Source organism: Silurus meridionalis, chromosome 18, assembly GCF_014805685.1.
Source record: "Silurus meridionalis isolate SWU-2019-XX chromosome 18, ASM1480568v1, whole genome shotgun sequence".
NCBI classification, from domain to species: domain Eukaryota; kingdom Metazoa; phylum Chordata; class Actinopteri; order Siluriformes; family Siluridae; genus Silurus; species Silurus meridionalis.
In genome coordinates, this window is record NC_060901.1 from 17,987,360 (window position 1) to 18,004,444 (window position 17,085).

Below are 17,085 nucleotides of genomic sequence, written 5' to 3' on the forward strand. Positions count from 1 at the left end.
ATATATATATATATATATATATATATATATATTTATTCAAGTTGCTTTAATTATTGTTACATATTATATGAATCATAAATGAGAGGAACGTTTTTATTTTTATGTTTGCTATGATGCAATGTTTGTTTTTTGGCTCTCTATAAAAACTTTCTTTCGGCTTCTCCCGTTAGGGCTCGCCACAGCGGATCCTCCGCACGTTTTGATTTGGCACATGTTTTTATGCTGGATGCCCTTCCTAACGCAACCCTCCCCAATTTATCCGGGCTTGGGACCGGCACTGAGAGTGGCTGGGGATGGTTCCCTGACCGGGAATCGAACCCGGGTCGATTCCCGGTGTTTTTTGGCTCTCTATAGGGGAGAGAAAATTATATACAGTACAGACCAAAAGTTTGGACACAAGGTGTACAAACTTTTGGTCTGTATTGTATATATATATATATATATATATATATATATATATATATATATATATATATATATATATATATATATATATATATATGGACTTTAATTTATTTGGTTCTGACAGACAGCAAATCATTAGTTTACTTAAGTGCCTTCTGACTTCTGCACGGCCCTATTCACAAACATTGACTTTGTAATGCTAAAATAAGAATTTAAATAAAACCAGACGTTCTTTTCCTGTTCTGTCTGCAGGAAGATGCAGCTCTACCTCTGCCATGTTAATCAGTATTCCATGCAAATCTCAGGACAGGAGGCCTCGGTCTCCGTAGTGTTGATATGTCACGTGATGGTGCTGAGAGAATGCGCTTGAGAAACGAGAGAAATCAATCTACATATCAAACATTGGTCACAAATTATTAATTACTTTCTAAATATTAAATGTATGTAGTATATTTATATATATATATATATATATATATATATATATATATATATATATATATATATATATATATATAAAGCAACGTGACTTTTTAAAATCTCCTGCTCTAATGCTTATTTTTTTTAGTTCTAGTTTATTAAAACTATAAGTACAATGGGTGGGATTTTTTTTTTTTTTTTTTTTGTTATTATTAAATAAAGACGATGCCTAATACAGTGAACTGAAATGAGACACCGGATGCTGGTCCTTATTTTTCCAAATGTTGTTCTAAATCCCATTCCCTTCTTTTTCTATCTTCTCATATATAACATGGCATGTGAGCATATAGATTCCGTAGACCTGAAATGCTCCTTCCATCCATCCATCCATCCATCCATCCATCTATCTATCTATCTATCTATCTATCTATCTATCTATCTATCTATCTGTCTGTCTGTCTGTCTGTCTGTCTGTCTGTCTGTCTGTCTGTCTGTCTGTCTGTCTAGTAAATGTTTACTGAAATTCATATTAGGGAACAAAAAAAAAATAAAAAATAATAAAACTCATACTGATGTGAGAAATATGGTACCTTTATTTTTATACACCATATAATCTTCTGTATTTATTCTTCATTTAATTCTTTATATACTGTATATCTTTACGTTTATATAAATTGATAAGTATAATTTTTAGTCTTTGTGCTGTTCAAGTAATAGAAAAAAAAACATTTTATTGTAAATGTTCTTCCTGTAATTCGAACATAATTTTATTAGAAGTAAAAATAAATAAATAAATAAATAAATAAATAAATAAAAAGACTGGTGCAAACATATTTTACATTTTTAATGTAAGATGTGAATTTATTTTTAGGATGAATAAAGTGATCAATCAAATCAATACATTAATCAGTAAAAGCTGATGTTCTGAAATCAGCTGATGTGAGTAATGTTGCAGCAAAACCACACACACATTTACACACAGCAAAACATATAAACATACTTATTTCATATACTTTGTTTCTGTATTAATAAATAACAATCTCTTTCTATCTATCTATCTATCTATCTATCTATCTATCTATCTATCTATCTATCTATCTATTTATCTATCTATCTATCTATATTATAAATGTTCACTGAAGTTCATGTTAGGGAATAAAATTAAAAATAAAACTCATACTGAGGAGAGAAATATGGTACCTTTATTTCTATACACCATATAATATTTATTTATTCTTTATATACTTCTTTATATACTGTATATTTTTATACTTTTGTCATCTTTTATACATCTTTATTTCAATGATGCAATGTTTGTTTTTTGGTTCTTTATAGGAAGAAAAAAAAGGTGGTCTTTTTGGGGGGCACTGCTCCCACACCCTCATAGTGTTAAAACCCTGGTGTCGGGTTTGTCTATCGCATTTCCCCGAGACTCGCGATGCCGAGGTTTAAAGTCACTTCTCACAAAAGGGAAATCTAATTATTTTCTTTTCTCAGCCGCATTAGTCGCTCATTCACACCTGGGCGATAAGGAACACGGTTCTCCTCTGGAAGGAGGAACAAGAACAAGTCGCACTTCAGCTTTCTTTTGAACTTCACCAAAAGCTGTGAGCTCGTAAACCAGTGCTCTGGTATAAAACACCCCTCAGCCCACCTGAGCTCATCCACACACACACTCTTTACACACATACGCGCGTGCACATGGACGGCACAGAGGTCGACCACTTGACCGCAAAACTTCTGGCGCAGTGGGACTGGAGGAGCGACACCCGGCTTTACGGCCAGCAATGCGGCTCCATCGCGGGCGGATGCCCTACACATGACCCCTCAGCATCTCCGTGCTCTACCTGTTCCTCATCATCATCATCCTCACCGTCCTCCTCTTCCTCCCAGGAGGCTCCAGGGGAAATGTTCTCGGATTATCCCTACGACCGAAGGCGAGCGGCGCAGGCGCAGACGAAGACGTCGCGGCCGAAAATGTCGACCAAGCGCCGCGTAAAGGCGAGCGAGAGGGAGAAGATGCGCATGAGGAGTTTAGCCGAAGCTTTGCATCAGCTCAGGGATTATCTGCCACCAGGATACAGCCGCAGAGGACAACCCCTGACCAAGATCCAGACTCTGAAATTCACCATCGAATATATAAAGGAGCTGTCGGAAATCCTCAGCAGAGAATGAGACACCGACTCCGGAACCGACTCCGGAACCGACACCGGGAACGACTCCGACAAGTCATTATTTTATCCAGTTTGTATTTTTCGTGGTTAAAAAAAATTCTTTGTACAGAAATGTGCCATAATGTTGATGTAAATACTTGTTTCGGCACTTTTTTTTTATTTTATTTTTTTCCCTATTCATGTGTTTAATAATGAAATATTTGATGAAAGAATTGATGGAATAAACCTTGTGTCATTTCAACAAAATGTATTTGTTGAGTTTATTCCCAATGGGCAGATTTATGATGGCACACACCCACACACACACACACACACACACACACACACTTAACAAGCACTTGCTGCTACATATATATACTGTATATATATATATATATATATATATATATATATATATATATATATATATATATATATATATATATATATATATATATATAAAAACGATATTGTAAAATGTTTTGTTTTGCTAAATTATGTACTGTAATTTGTTTTCATTATTAAGAAATTGCAATATATTACTCCATACTGATCACCAGCTTTTCAGACTCCAGGGTAGGGTGTGTGTGTGTGTGTGTGTGTGTGTGTGTATGTATATAAGCAGGTACCAGTTATACCAAGCAGTCCTGATCTCAGCATCAAGTCTGTCTCGGATTACAGAAGAGACAGAAAGACTTGCGGTATCGTACATCCGTGGTTTGTTCTCTAAGGTGTTTGGAGCTGCAGGAGTTCCTTCAAATACTGCACATAGAAGTGCAAGTGTATCTAAGAGAAATGATGTGAAGGTTGGTCACACAAAATATTGATGATTTTGAATTTTTAGTTTATTTGCTTAACATTTTGTTACATTTTTCACTATTAACAAGTATATCTTTTAAAGTCATATTTACGTTACAGCATTTTGTTTTACACCTGCCTAAAACTTGTGTGTGTGTGTGTGTGTGTGTGTGTATAAATAGGTAATAGGGAACCTTTGTAGGCAAACAGTGAAGATAATAATAATAATAATAATAATAATAATAATAATAATAATAATAATGATGATGATGATGAAAAGGAGGAGGAGGAGGAGGAGGAGAAGAAGATGAAGAAACAAAGGTGTATAGCCTAGTATGTTTAAAAAGAACGGGTTTCACAGAAGAAAACCCTTAATATTCCTTCCCACAAATTTTGGAGTATAACATTTTTTTGCTTGCAGGAGAATAAAATTTTCCCTCCTCTTGAACTACAGTACGAGAACAAACCTGTTCCAGCACGACAATGATGGTCCATGACGATATGGTTGGAGTAGAAGATCTTGAGTGGTCCGCTATAGGCCTAGAAACCTGACTTGAACACCGTTAGGATTGATTTTTCCCTTACTGTAATACCAGGCCTCCTCATTTTACCCACATCAGTACCCGCATTTTTTCTAACGCCTTTGTGGCTAAATGAATCTCGCACCAATTTTCACAAGCACACTCCAAAAACTGGTACACTTTTCCAGCAGAGCAGAGGTCATTATAAAAGCAAATGGGGCTGGATGTGGAATGGGGTGTTCATGAAGCACAGAGTGATCCTATGATCCTATTTCATATTCTAGAAACACTTTTATCCCCCCTCTATTTTGCGAACTTTTATTTTTTGCATTTTTCTATTAATTTTTATTATTGTTATTAAATCAGTTTAACTATTTTGAAGTGGCAGGAAATGAAAACACCCAAGGTCTTCGCTTTCAGGTGAAAGACAGTGTCCCAAAGGTGGGGTTTTGTCCACAGACAGGAACTTTTGGAGTTCCTGATAACCTCCATAGAAGATTTTCCTAGTGCCAAAAGTTGGAACTCTAAGAGAAAACGTCTAAATTGAACTCCAAATGGAATACAGAGCATCCATCCATCCATCCCACTATCCATCTGAATGTTGTACCTCCTGCTCACCACCAGAATGCGCCATGACCACTTGGACTGTGTCCTACTGCAGTTCCCAGAAGCCCCTGCTTTTGCAGACTCCTCCCAGTTCCCAGCAGGATGACTTTAAAAAACACACACACTGGCTGTGTATCATACCAAGCCTTAGGTTTCATGTACTATTGCCTTTGACCTTGGACTGTTGACCTCGTTTGTTTGTTGCCTGCCCTGACCACTGCCTGTTTTCAGATGATTCAGATGAGTGTTACTGTTTGTTGTTGTCAACCCACCACTTCCTTCTAATAAAGCCTGTGCTTGGATCCTCAACTCGGTTGTCACGCCGCCTCAACCGCTGCAGGTGGCCACCGACAAATGCTTTCTCCTTATCCTTCTTGACTGATTTGTCGTTGTGCTACTTGCAGCCCAACTTGCAGCCCAGTCAGGTTGCACATGGAGTCCAGTTCCTTGAAGGCCCACCAGCAGGGGTCCCCAAACCTTTTTTCTGTGAGGGCCACTTTGGGTTGGTCTGTAACAGAATATGACGTTGGCCAGGTTGACTACCAGTATTATTGTGGAGATTTGATTATGATTTTAAATGTATTTATTCTGCCTCCTAATGCTAGATCATGCAAATGTAGATTAGTTTATTTTGTTCTGCACCGTACAGACAAATGAGCGTTACTTTTCAAGAGATATATCGCTTATTAAAAGAGCATTATAACTAGCATCATCACATTATTTTTTTTTTTTATATCCATTGCTATTTTAATCAAAAAATTTGTGTAACTTGATGCATAATGTTGGTGGGTTGATCTAGCATATAACTCAGCTATGTTAATAACTAGACGTCGATCAGTAGTGGATTATACTGATAGTGATAGAAAGCAAACCATTATTATCAAATGCAGAAATGATTGTAGTAAAACAAATTTAAAACATATTCAAAATATGTCTCCGGCATATTCAGAGGGCCATTACAAACGTGGAAGCAGGTCAAATTTGGCAACCCCTGATCTAGAAGATGATGTATCCACAACCAAGCATTGTGTAGCTACTAAGACACTCAATGACATCCGATTGTGTTTGTTGTAATTGTGTAACAAATATAAAAAAATTTTTTTATTATTTATTTTGAACCCGATGTCATTTTTTTTTGCATAATTTTCTGCTCACCACAGTTGCCAGGAGAAACCGATTTGCTATCGCTTTAATTGCGGATAAATTGTCTATGAAATCGAACTCGACAAAAGCGTCTCTGATGTGTTTTTTTTATAATATGCAAACTTACACTTATAAACAAGACACACGTCCGGGTGTTAATTCGCACATTTCTTTTCATCCATTTGAAAGAAAGTGAAACGTAAATTCTTTTTTCCTTTTATTTTTAATTTCGAAAATCCTCGAATAAGCTGCGATCGCTGTATAAATACAAAAGGCTTGGAATAGAAAATTCCAAAAAAGACGTCATTGGCTGGCTTCCTGTTGGCTCTCCTTATCCCATACCGGTGTCTGGATATGATCTGGAACTTTCTCTATAGCGGTCTGAAAGCAGAAATGTACACATTTTATTAGCATTAATAGAACGATCACTGTATGGGCAAAAGTATTGGGACAGTTTGTTATAATAATATAAAGATGTAAATATAATATCATATGTTTATTATATATGTTGAAGTTAAACACTTCAACATGAACCAGACATTACAACAGCTACTATATAAATTAGTAAAGAAAAATTGCATACACATAAATAATTCCTATTAAATTATTTATTTATTTTATATTTATTTTACCCTAGTGGTAATACAAACAAAATGGTATTTAATGATTGTAAATGTATTTTTTATTATTTTTCCAATTTGTCCTAAGTAAAAAGTCATAAGTGAAAAAAAAAGAGTCAAGACCTGAACTATGTAATACAGCTCTTGATTGTAGGCAATCTAAAGTTCAAAAGCGCGCAATCGTTTCACGGATTCGTGCCGTTTAAACGTTTGCTTTTTAGCGTATTACCTTAGTGACCTCCATGGCCATGCCCTCAGGCAGGTTGCGCTGGATGTACTCCAGGTACACGTCCGCGGTTGATCCGGTTATCTGGGCGATCTGAGAGAAAAAAAATCAATCATCGGGAGGCAACAGTCTTATATATACAAATCCAAACTGTACTTCTAGAGTGCTCGAACTCTATAAAAGGGTCACCTCGATGGATCTGTAGTGTGTCCTCATTTCATACTGGACTCTGTGTTTCTTGAAGATGTGCACCGACTTCAGGAGCGTGAGCCTCTCGACGGCATTCGGCGGTTCGAACCTGCGGCAGAAACGCGTCCGTGAGAAAGCGGGTTGGTCTCCTGCAGGGACGCGTGTGGGAACGCTGCGGTACTCACACTTTAGTCAGGGTTAAGCCGAGCTCCTTGGCAGCCAGAGTCACAAAAAACTCGTAGCTGTCAAGGACCGCTTTATCGTGGCCTTTAACCAGCACCACCAGCTTCTGAAACAGCAGGTCCGGCTCGTCCGTGACCGTGACCTACAGCACACACGGAGCAAATGAGCCGACAGCGAGACGGATCCGGGCGGCAGTTTATACCGTAACGTATTGGGGACTTACGGGAGGAGAGTGTGACGAGGGAACGTTCGCCGTGCTCACAAAGGCTGCGGGACTCACGTTAATGTGGGTCCTGCAAAAACAAGTCAACAGATCACACGTTGGAAATCTGTACCCTGGAACACTATTACTGGTTCTGTAGGTCCAGCTGCTGAAAAGAAGAAGGTATAAACAGATCTAAAAGTATTGTTTTTTTTAAACATAAGATGATAAATTAGTTTCGACTCATGCAACCTTAAACCATTCGGACTCTCTCCAGGTGAGGTCCAGGAACCCATGAATAGAAGAATAGATAAATAGATGTGAAGACCCATTAGTGGTCCTTAAACCCATGTGAAGCATAGTCAAAAATCTATTCAGAGTCGAGGAACCCACATTAGGGCCAGGAACCCATTCAAATTCTAGGAAACAAATGTGAAGACCAGTGACCCATTTGTGGTCCAGGAACCCATGTGAAGCTTAGTCAGATCTATTTAGAACCCATTCAGGGGCCAGGAACCCATATTAGGTCCAGGCACCCAGTCGAGGTCTAGGAACATAGGTCAGATATAGAAACCAGTGTGAAGACCAAGAACCCATTCGTGGTCCAGGAACCCATGTGTAGCATAGTCAGAGATCTATTCAGAGTCAAGGAACCCACATTAAGGCCAGGAACCCATTAAGGGTTCGGGACCCCACCCAAGGTCCAATAACCAATGTGAATGTAGGGGGTGGGGGGGACAGACCTGAGCACTGTAGGAGACTGATCTGTGCTGCACACACACCTCTGGACTGCAGCCTGACACTGAGACACACACAATATTAATCAGAATCAGATAAATCTGATGGCAATATTAACGCAACCTTACAACTTGCTGTCTCAGTCCTAAAGTACGCATGCGTGTACCTTCAGCGAGAGCCGAGAGACTGTTTTTGACGCGAGTCCTGCTTTAAAAATCATCCGCACGGGCGCCGCCATGTTCGTCCTCCAATGAAGTGAAAGGAGCGGCGAAGAAACGCAACTCGGAGCCACCAGTCTCATCCGCGCCACCTGGCGGCTGGGAAGAGAACATGACATCAACCCCCCACCACCACCACGTGTACCACACAAACAGCTCCGCACCCTTGAATTTTCTTTTGCTATAAAACAATAATTTATTATTTATTAAATTTTAGATTCATACTTTTTTTGCTGAATCTGCTACGATACGATACCGAGTTTCAAGTTAATTGCGAATTGGAATTCTTTCTCAGAGTCAGTTTTAGTTACACAAGGTTTACACAATATGTACACGAAATCCAATACACAAATACTTTCTAATTAAAATAGTAAAATAGTAAAAAAAAAAAAAAAAAGCCAATAATATTACACAGTGTAAATAAGTAATGCTTATCTGGACTGAGGTATTTCCTTTGGCGGAGACTTTAAACTTCACTTCAGTTCGAAATCAAACATTTTATTTTTTACTCTACATTTTGTGAAATCGGTCGTTTTTCTTTTTTTATTTATGAGCGTATAAACACTGGTCAAATCGGTTTGACTCAGTAATATCATTCTATTAATAATATCATTCTGCATGTCTTCTCTCACCATGTCCATAAACCTCCTTGGTCTTCCTCTTTTCCTCCCTCCTGGTGGCTCCATCCTCAGCATTCTCCTACCCATGTAGCCATGTCCCTCCTCTGCACATGTCCAAACCATCTCAATCTCACCTCCCTCACCTTGTCTCCAAAACATCCTACATGCGCTGTCCCTCTAATAAACTCATTTCTAATCCTGTTCATCATCATCACTTCCAATGAAAACCTCATCATCTTCAGATCTGCTACCGGCAGCTCCACCTCCTGTCTTTTACTCAATGCCACTGTCTCTAAACCATACAACATCTCAGGTCTCAACACAGTCCTATAAACCTTCCCTTTCACTCTCACAGATACTTCTCTATCACAAATCACTCCTGCTATCACTCTTCTCCACCCACTCCACCCTGCCTGCACTCTTTTCTTCACTTCTCTAACACACTCTCCATTACTTTTTCAAAACGATACAATACCATAATTTCTAATATATAAATAAAATGTCATTAAATAATTAAAAAAAATATTACATACATATTGAGTCTGCATCCGAACCTAGCCATTATAGATGCACAAGCCAGTGCACTCTTAGTGCTGGTCCCAAGCCCAGGTAAATTGGGAGGGTTGCATTAGGGAGGGCATCCAGTGTAAAACATGTGCCAAATCAAATATGCGGATCACAAATGAGAATTTCATACCGGATCGGTCGAGGCAAGGGTTAACAACGACCGCCACAGGTATCGTTAGCCGACAGGGTACCGGTGAAAATTGGGCTACTGTTGGCCAAAGGAGGAAAAGAAGAGGAGGAAGATGTCTACAGAGACGGCAGGGAAAAGAGCAGTGTAGGAGAGTAGAGGTTCGGGTTGGTACTTTAAATGTTGGTACTATGACTGGTAAAGGGAGAGAGATAGCTGATATGATGGAGAGGAAAAAGGTAGATATGTTGTGTGTTCAGGAGACCAAGTGGAAAGGGAGTAAGGCCAGGAACATTGGAGGTGGGTTCAAACTGTTCTATCATGGTGTGGATGGAAAGAGAAATGGTGTAGGGGTGATCCTGAAGGAAGAATACAGTAAGAGTGTAGTGGAGGAGAAGGAAAGATTCTAGAGTGAATTAGATAAAGTGGTAGATGGGGTACCTAGGAAAGAATGATTGGTGATTGGGGCGGCTGTTAATGGGCATATAGGTGTAGGGAACAGAGGTGATGAGGAGGTGATGGGTAGGTATGGTTTTAAGGAGAGGAATGTGGAAGGGCAAATGGTGGTAGATTTTGCTAAAAGGATGAAAATGGCAGTGGTGAACACTTATTTTAAGAAGAAGGAGGATCATAGGGTGACGTATAAGAGTGGAGGAAGGTGCACACAGGTGGACTATGTTCTATGCAGGAGATGCAACCTGAAGGAGCTTGGAGACTGTAAGGTGTTGGCAGGGGACAGTGTAGCTAGACAACATCGGTGGTCTGTAGGATGGTTTTGGAGGCGAAGAAGAAGAGGAGAGTGAGGACTGAAAGAAGAATAAGATGGTGGAAACTTAAGGAGGAAGAGTGTAGTGTGAGGTTCAGGGAAGAGGTCGGACAGGGGTTCGGTGGTGGTGAAGAGGTGTTGGGTGATTGGGAAACTACTGCAGGAGTGATGAGGGAGGCAGCTAGAAAAGTATTTGGTGTGACATCTGGAAATAGAAAGGACAACAAGGAGATGTGGTGGTGGAATGACGAAGTGCAGGAGAGCATAAGGAAAAAGATGTTGGCAAAACAGAAGTGGGATAGACAGAGTGATGAGCAAAGTAGGCAGGAGTACAAGGAGATGCGGGAGCAGGTAAAGAGGGATGTGGCGAAAGCCAGGGAAAAGACATATGAGGAACTGTATGAGAGGTTGGACACTAAGGAAGGAGAAAATGGCAGTGGAGTTTTTAACCAGATTGTTTAACAAGATTCTGGAAGGTGGGAGGATGCCTGAGGAATGGAGAAGGAGTGTGCTGGTACCGGTCTTTAAGCATAAGGGAGATGTGCAGACCTGCAGTAACTACAGGGGAATTAAGTTGATTAGTCACACCATGAAGTTATGGGAAAGAGTAGTGGAAGCCAGGCTGAGAGAGGAGGTGACCATCTGTGAGCAACAGTATAGTTTCATGCTGAGGAAGAGCACCACAGATGCCTTATTTGCTTTGAGGATGTTGATGGAGAAGTATAGAGAAGGTCAGAAAGAGCTGCATTGTGTATTTGTGGATTTATAGAAAGCGTACGACAGGGTGCCAAGAGAGGAGTTGTGGTATTGTATGAGGAAGTCAGGTGTGTCAGAGAAGTATGTGAGGGTGGTGCAGGACATGTGACAGCAGTGAAGTGTGCAGTATGAACAACAGACTGGTTCAGGGTGAAGGTTGGACTGCATTGAGGATCGGCCCTGAGCCCTTTCCTGTTTGCAGTGGTGATGGACAGGTTGACGGACGAGGTCAGACAGGAGTCTCCCTGGACTATGATGTTTGCGGATGATATTGTGATTTGTGGTGAGAGTAGTGAGCAGGTTGAGAAGAGCCTGGAGAGGTGGAGATACGCTGGAGAGAAGGGGAATGAAAGTCAGTAGGAGTAAGACAGAGTATATGTGTGTGAATGAGAGGGAGGGCAGTAGAGTGGTGCGGTTGCAGGGAGAAGAGGTGGAGAAGGTGGAGGAGTTCAGGTACCTGGGGTCAACAGTGCAAAGCAATAGAGAGTGTATTAGAGACGTAAAAGAATGAGTGCAGGCAGGGTGGAGTGGGTGGAGAAGAGTGACAGGAGTGATTTGTGATAGAAAAGTATCTGCAAGAATGAAAGAGAAAGTTTATAGGACTGTGGTGAGACCTGAGATGTTGTATGGTTTAGAGACAGTGGCATTGAGTAAAAGACAGGAGGTGGAGCTGGAGGTAGCAGAGCTGAAGATGTTGAGGTTTTTGTTGGGAGTGACAACGATGGACAGGATTAGAAATGAGTTTATTAGAGGGACAGTGCATGTAGGATGTTTTGGTGACAAGGTGAGGGAGGCGAGATTGAGATGGTTTGGACATGTGCAGAGGAGGGACATGAATTATTTTCATTGAAGAATGCTAAAGATGGAGCCACCAGGTAGGAGGAAAAGAGGAAGGCCAAGGAGGAGGTTCATGGATGTGGTGAGGGAAGACATGCAGGTAGTTGGTGTGAAAGAGGCAGATGTAGTGGACAGGGTGGTATGGAGACGGATGATCCGCTGTGGCGACCCCTAATGGGAGCAGCCGAAAGAAGAAGAAGAAGAATTGAGTCTGCATCTGATTATTAAAGTCGGCTTTGTGTGTGTGTGTGTGTGTGTGTGTGTGTTCACTTTACAACATTATGAAAATATTCCACACCACACCTTTGAAGCTTGTCGAGTGTACCTTTCCCGGACATGAACACTCCACACACAAAGACTACACTACAACATTTTATCTGATGTTCTAAAGATGGAAGTTCGACCGAAATGGCTGCTGCGTGCTCTTTATGGAGAAGCCCAGACGTCGGGAATCTGAGACACTTTGCAAAAAATTCTTCCAATCCTGCAGGTATTCTGGGACGCATTTTTGTGTGCAATAAGAACCAGATGTCCAGGTTTGAGCTTCATCCTCACCACATTCCATACAAAAGAGCAGAAATGTTCTCTAAGACATTAATCATTACCATTAATCATTAACCTTTAGCAAATGGCCCACATGGTATTGGTGGTGTCAAGGTCAAGGAGGTCGAATATATCAACGTCATCATTTAATTCTAGAAACATCACTCTATCGTCTGGAAATTGTACAACAAATTCAGGTTTAGAATTTGGTCTTGATAATTATCATTATAATACTTGTGTGATATCTGCTAATATGGGATCTGGGGTGGGAACTGATGATTGAAAAATGTTAGCTTTTTTTATTAGGGCTGTCAATCGATTAGAATGTTTTACCGCAATTAATCGCACGATTGTCATAAGGTTAACTCGTGATTTTTCGACACTCCATCAGACATTTTTATCTGTTGTAAATGTGCCTGAAATGAATACAGGTGCATCTCAATCAATTAGAATATTGTGGAAAAGTTCATTTATTTAACTCAAATTGTGAAACTTGTGTATTAAATAAGTTCAATGCACCCAGACTGAAGGCATTTAAGTCTTTTTTAATTGTAGTGATTTTGACTCACATTTACCAAAAACCCACTAATTCTCAAAAAATTTTAATATGGTGTCATGCCAATTAGCTGATCAACTCAAAACACCTGCAAATGTTTCCTGAGACTTCAAAATGGTCTCTCGGTTTGGTTCACTGGGCTACACAATCATGGGGAAGACTGACAGTTGTCCAGAAGACAATTATTGACGCCCTTCACGAGAAGGTTAATCCACAAACATCCATCACCAAAGAAGCTGCTGTTCACAGAGTGCTGTATCTTAGCATGTTAACGGAAAGATGAGTGGAAGAAAAAAGTGTGGTAGAAACGAGATGCACAACGAAGCGAGAGAACCGAAGCCTTGAGAGGCTCGTCAAACAAAATCTGTTCAAGAATTTGGGTCCAAGGAATGGACTGAGGTTGGGGTCAAGGCATCAAGACATAGCCACCACACATAGACCTCTTGTTAAGCCACTCCTGAACCACAGACAATATCAGAGGTGTCTTACTGGGCTAAAGAGAAGAATAACTGGACTGTTGCCCAGTGATCCAAAGTACTTTTTTCAGATGAGAGCAAGTTTTGTATTTCATTTGGAAACCAAGGTCTTAGAGTCTGGAGGAAGGGTGGAGAAGCTCAACGCCACAGTTGCTTGAAGTCCAATGTTAAGTTTCCAGTCTGTTATGATTTGGGGTGCAATGTCATCTGCTGGTGTTGGTCCACTGTGTTTTTTGAAAACCATCACCCGTTTACCAAGAAATTTCAGAGCACTTCATGCTTCCTTTTGCTGACCAGCTTTTTAAAGATGCAGATTTCATTTTCCAGCAGGATTTGGCATCTCTCCACATTGCCAACTTCAACTTTGTCAACCTTATCATAGTAGCCGAGTTTGGCTGTTCCTCACGCAGTTATAATTCCCTGACCAGATTCCTCTCCCAGTTCCTCACCCAGTTATAAGTTCCTCAGACAGTTTCACAGCCAGTTTGAAGGTTCTCACCCAGTTGTAAGTTCCTCAGACAGTTCCTCACCCAATTTTAGGTTTCTTACCTAGTTTCTTAAACAATTTTAAGTTCCTCACCCAGTTATAAGTTCCTCAGACAGTTCCTCAAACAGTTATAAGTTCCTCAGACAGTTCCTCAAACAGTTTTAAGTTCCTCATTCATATGAAATTGATCAATAACACCTACTTGGTATAAGTGGTTAATTATGCACCTGACTCTCTTATCCGACCAAAAAAAAGTAAGAACTAGAAACCAAAGAGGTGGTCACACAAAATATTCATTTGATTTGGATTTCTTTTCTGTTCATTTCCTTTCATTACATTTTATGAACTGATTTTGATATATATATACATTCAGTTCCACCAAACAATACTACAGCTGATGGCAAATATTACAACTTATCTTCATTTACATTATTATTCATTCAAAACTTTTTCTTTACATCTTGAAATAATTTAAGGAATGAAAGTCTAGACTTCTGTGCAGTATTTTTCCTTCTAACTTTAGACCCAGGTTTGCCTGAAACATTTATTTATTTATTTATTTAGAAATGAAACCTCACATTCTTTTAGCACAAAGTGATGCCTACACTTATAACTTCCGTATTCTAATGAATAGCAAAGGATAACAGATCACAAGATCATGATGATGAACCATTACAACTCGGATAGATTTTCATTATACACTTCATTATGTACTAGTGGTCAGTTTAAAAAAAAAGAAGAAAAAAAACCAAAAGTAGTGATACTATAACAAATTGTACCATATCATACTCTGATCGTTAACACTGCAGTTGAACAGAATTCAGTACCAGACAAAAAAAAAAAAAAAAAAGAAGAAGCACAACGTTGAACATATAAAAGTATTTTTATATATGTGTACAGCTCTGTATAAACGTATTCATGTGTACAGTCACTAATATTTTCTGCTGGAAAGCCAATAAAATAGAACAGATACAGCAGATATTATATATTTGTCTCGTATGAGAATATAATATATCAGATTTATACATAGTGCCTGTCAAAATTGTGGAAACACCTGATCTTTTATAGTGCATGTTCCCTGTGTTTCTATGCAACTAACTAAGATCCAAATTTGACATTTTTGTCTCAAACAGAAGAACTTGTATTAGACAGAGAACAGGAGTTAAGATGTTTGCAGACTGCCTCACCCCCACAGTCAAACATGGAGGTGGAAAGATTAAAGTTTGGGGTTGTTTTGATAAAGGGGATGGTGGAGACTTATTTCAGAAAGTGAAAGGAACCAACCTGGCAACCATTCTATACTTCAACATAGACCATGCAACTCTGTCTGGACTTCGGATAGTGTTCTCTATCATGGAACGGCCTGCCCAGTCACTGCACCTAAATCCTATTGAACTGCTCTGGGATGAACTAAATCGCTGAATCAGGCAAGTTTTATAGAAACATGACAAAGTATTTCAGCTCAGTGTTTGGAGAAACGAACTGCGTTGAGTGTGCAAAGCCGTTATTCAATGTAGGGGAGGATTTTTCAGTGAAAAGGTCTTCATAGCATTACATCGCCTAGTTTGTTGCATAAAAACAAAAGGAACATGCGTGTGTTTTCTCAAAACCCATAAAAGACTTAAGATCCACAGTCTGCCTTGTTTAAACAAAATTGCATCAAACTTAATTTTTCTGTTCGGCTGAGACATTCATTCCATCTCTGCATCTTTACCATATTTGGTAAATAAAAAAAAAAAAAAAAAAGGATCCAAAATTGGTCAAATATTTCAGACCAGTTCACCAGAGACCTCTTGTTCTACACGTCGCTAACTAACGAGCACATTTTCCACGATTTTCCCGACAACAACAACTTCGCAAATTCTGATCGAAAAGTAGATAAAGGAATGACGCAGACCAAAGCATGGGTAATTTTGCAATCTGTAGCCTTTGATCTTAAATACGGTAGCTTTTCTTTTTTTTTTTTTGACGTACAAATAAATAAATAAATAATGCTCTATATTCTTTCTTTATATACTCTTCTTCGTTATATCATTTAATTACAAATCATGATGGAAAATTGAGAATATTTTATACAATAGAAGTACAATATACAGCTAAATCTTGAGCCGCTAAAAAGATGGAGATTTTATGTTCTGGTTTTGCTGAGAGAATGATTTTGTTGCCAGGAAAAAACAATTTCTCCTGTTGTCTGAATTCGTAATATTTATTTATTTTTTTTAATAACCTGTATTTTTTTATTTAATTTTTTTAAACATTATATTTTGGAAGCAGACTAAAAACATAATGACCAATAAACTATAGTATTACTGATCTGCCCTATTTAGAGTATGATATCTTTTGCAAATACAGTGGTGTAAAATAGTGTTTGCCCCCTTCCTGATTTCTTATTTTTGTGCATGTTTGTCACACTTAAATGTTTTAGATCATCAAACTAATTTAAATATTAGTAAAAGAGAACACAAGTAAAGTCAGTTTTTAAATGAAGGTTTTCATTATTAAGGGGAGAACAAAATCCAAAACTACATGGCCCTGTGTGAAAAGTGTTTGCCCCTAAACCTAATAACTGCTTGGGCCAGCCTGAGCAGCAACAACTGCAATCAAGCATTTGTGATAACTTGCGATGAGTCTGTTACAGCTCTGTTGAGGAATTCTCCACTCATCTATGCAGAATTGTTGTAATTCAGCCACCTTGGAGGGTTTTCGAGCATGAACCGCTTTTTTAAGGTCATGCCACAGCATATCAATAGGACTGAGGTCAGGACTTTGCCTAGGTCACTCCAAAGTCTTCACTTTGTTTTTCTTCAGCCATTCAGAGGTGGACTTGCTGGTGGCCGGACAAACAGATGGCCGGACATTCTCCTTCAGGTTGTTATGGTGAACAGCAGAATTCACGGTTCCATTTATCACAGCAAGTCTTCCACATCC

The 17,085-nt window shown here is 39.3% G+C and overlaps 2 protein-coding genes across 4 annotated transcripts; one reads left to right on the forward strand and one right to left on the reverse strand.

Annotated features, from left to right (window-relative positions):
* Window positions 1–2,156: 2,156 nt before the first annotated feature.
* Window positions 2,157–3,234, forward strand: msgn1 (mesogenin 1). The gene has a single exon (XM_046873908.1). The coding sequence runs from the start codon at window positions 2,527–2,529 to the stop codon at window positions 2,998–3,000; it is 474 nt and encodes a 157-aa protein (XP_046729864.1). The 5' UTR covers window positions 2,157–2,526; the 3' UTR covers window positions 3,001–3,234.
* Window positions 3,235–6,250: 3,016 nt separating this feature from the next.
* Window positions 6,251–8,528, reverse strand: mrps10 (mitochondrial ribosomal protein S10). 3 transcript variants are annotated; one of them, XM_046873567.1, is made up of 7 exons: window positions 8,371–8,528; window positions 8,210–8,268; window positions 7,488–7,557; window positions 7,267–7,406; window positions 7,082–7,190; window positions 6,896–6,985; window positions 6,251–6,427 (listed from the first exon to the last, which is right to left on the reverse strand). In XM_046873567.1, exons 1-7 carry the CDS (start codon window positions 8,503–8,505, stop codon window positions 6,350–6,352), a joined length of 681 nt encoding a protein of 226 aa, XP_046729523.1. In that variant the 5' UTR covers window positions 8,506–8,528; the 3' UTR covers window positions 6,251–6,349. The 3 variants fall into 3 exon arrangements, with proteins under 3 accessions (XP_046729523.1, XP_046729522.1, XP_046729521.1); XM_046873566.1 differs by having other exon boundaries at window positions 7,488–7,632; XM_046873565.1 differs by having other exon boundaries at window positions 7,488–7,635.
* Window positions 8,529–17,085: the final 8,557 nt, after the last annotated feature.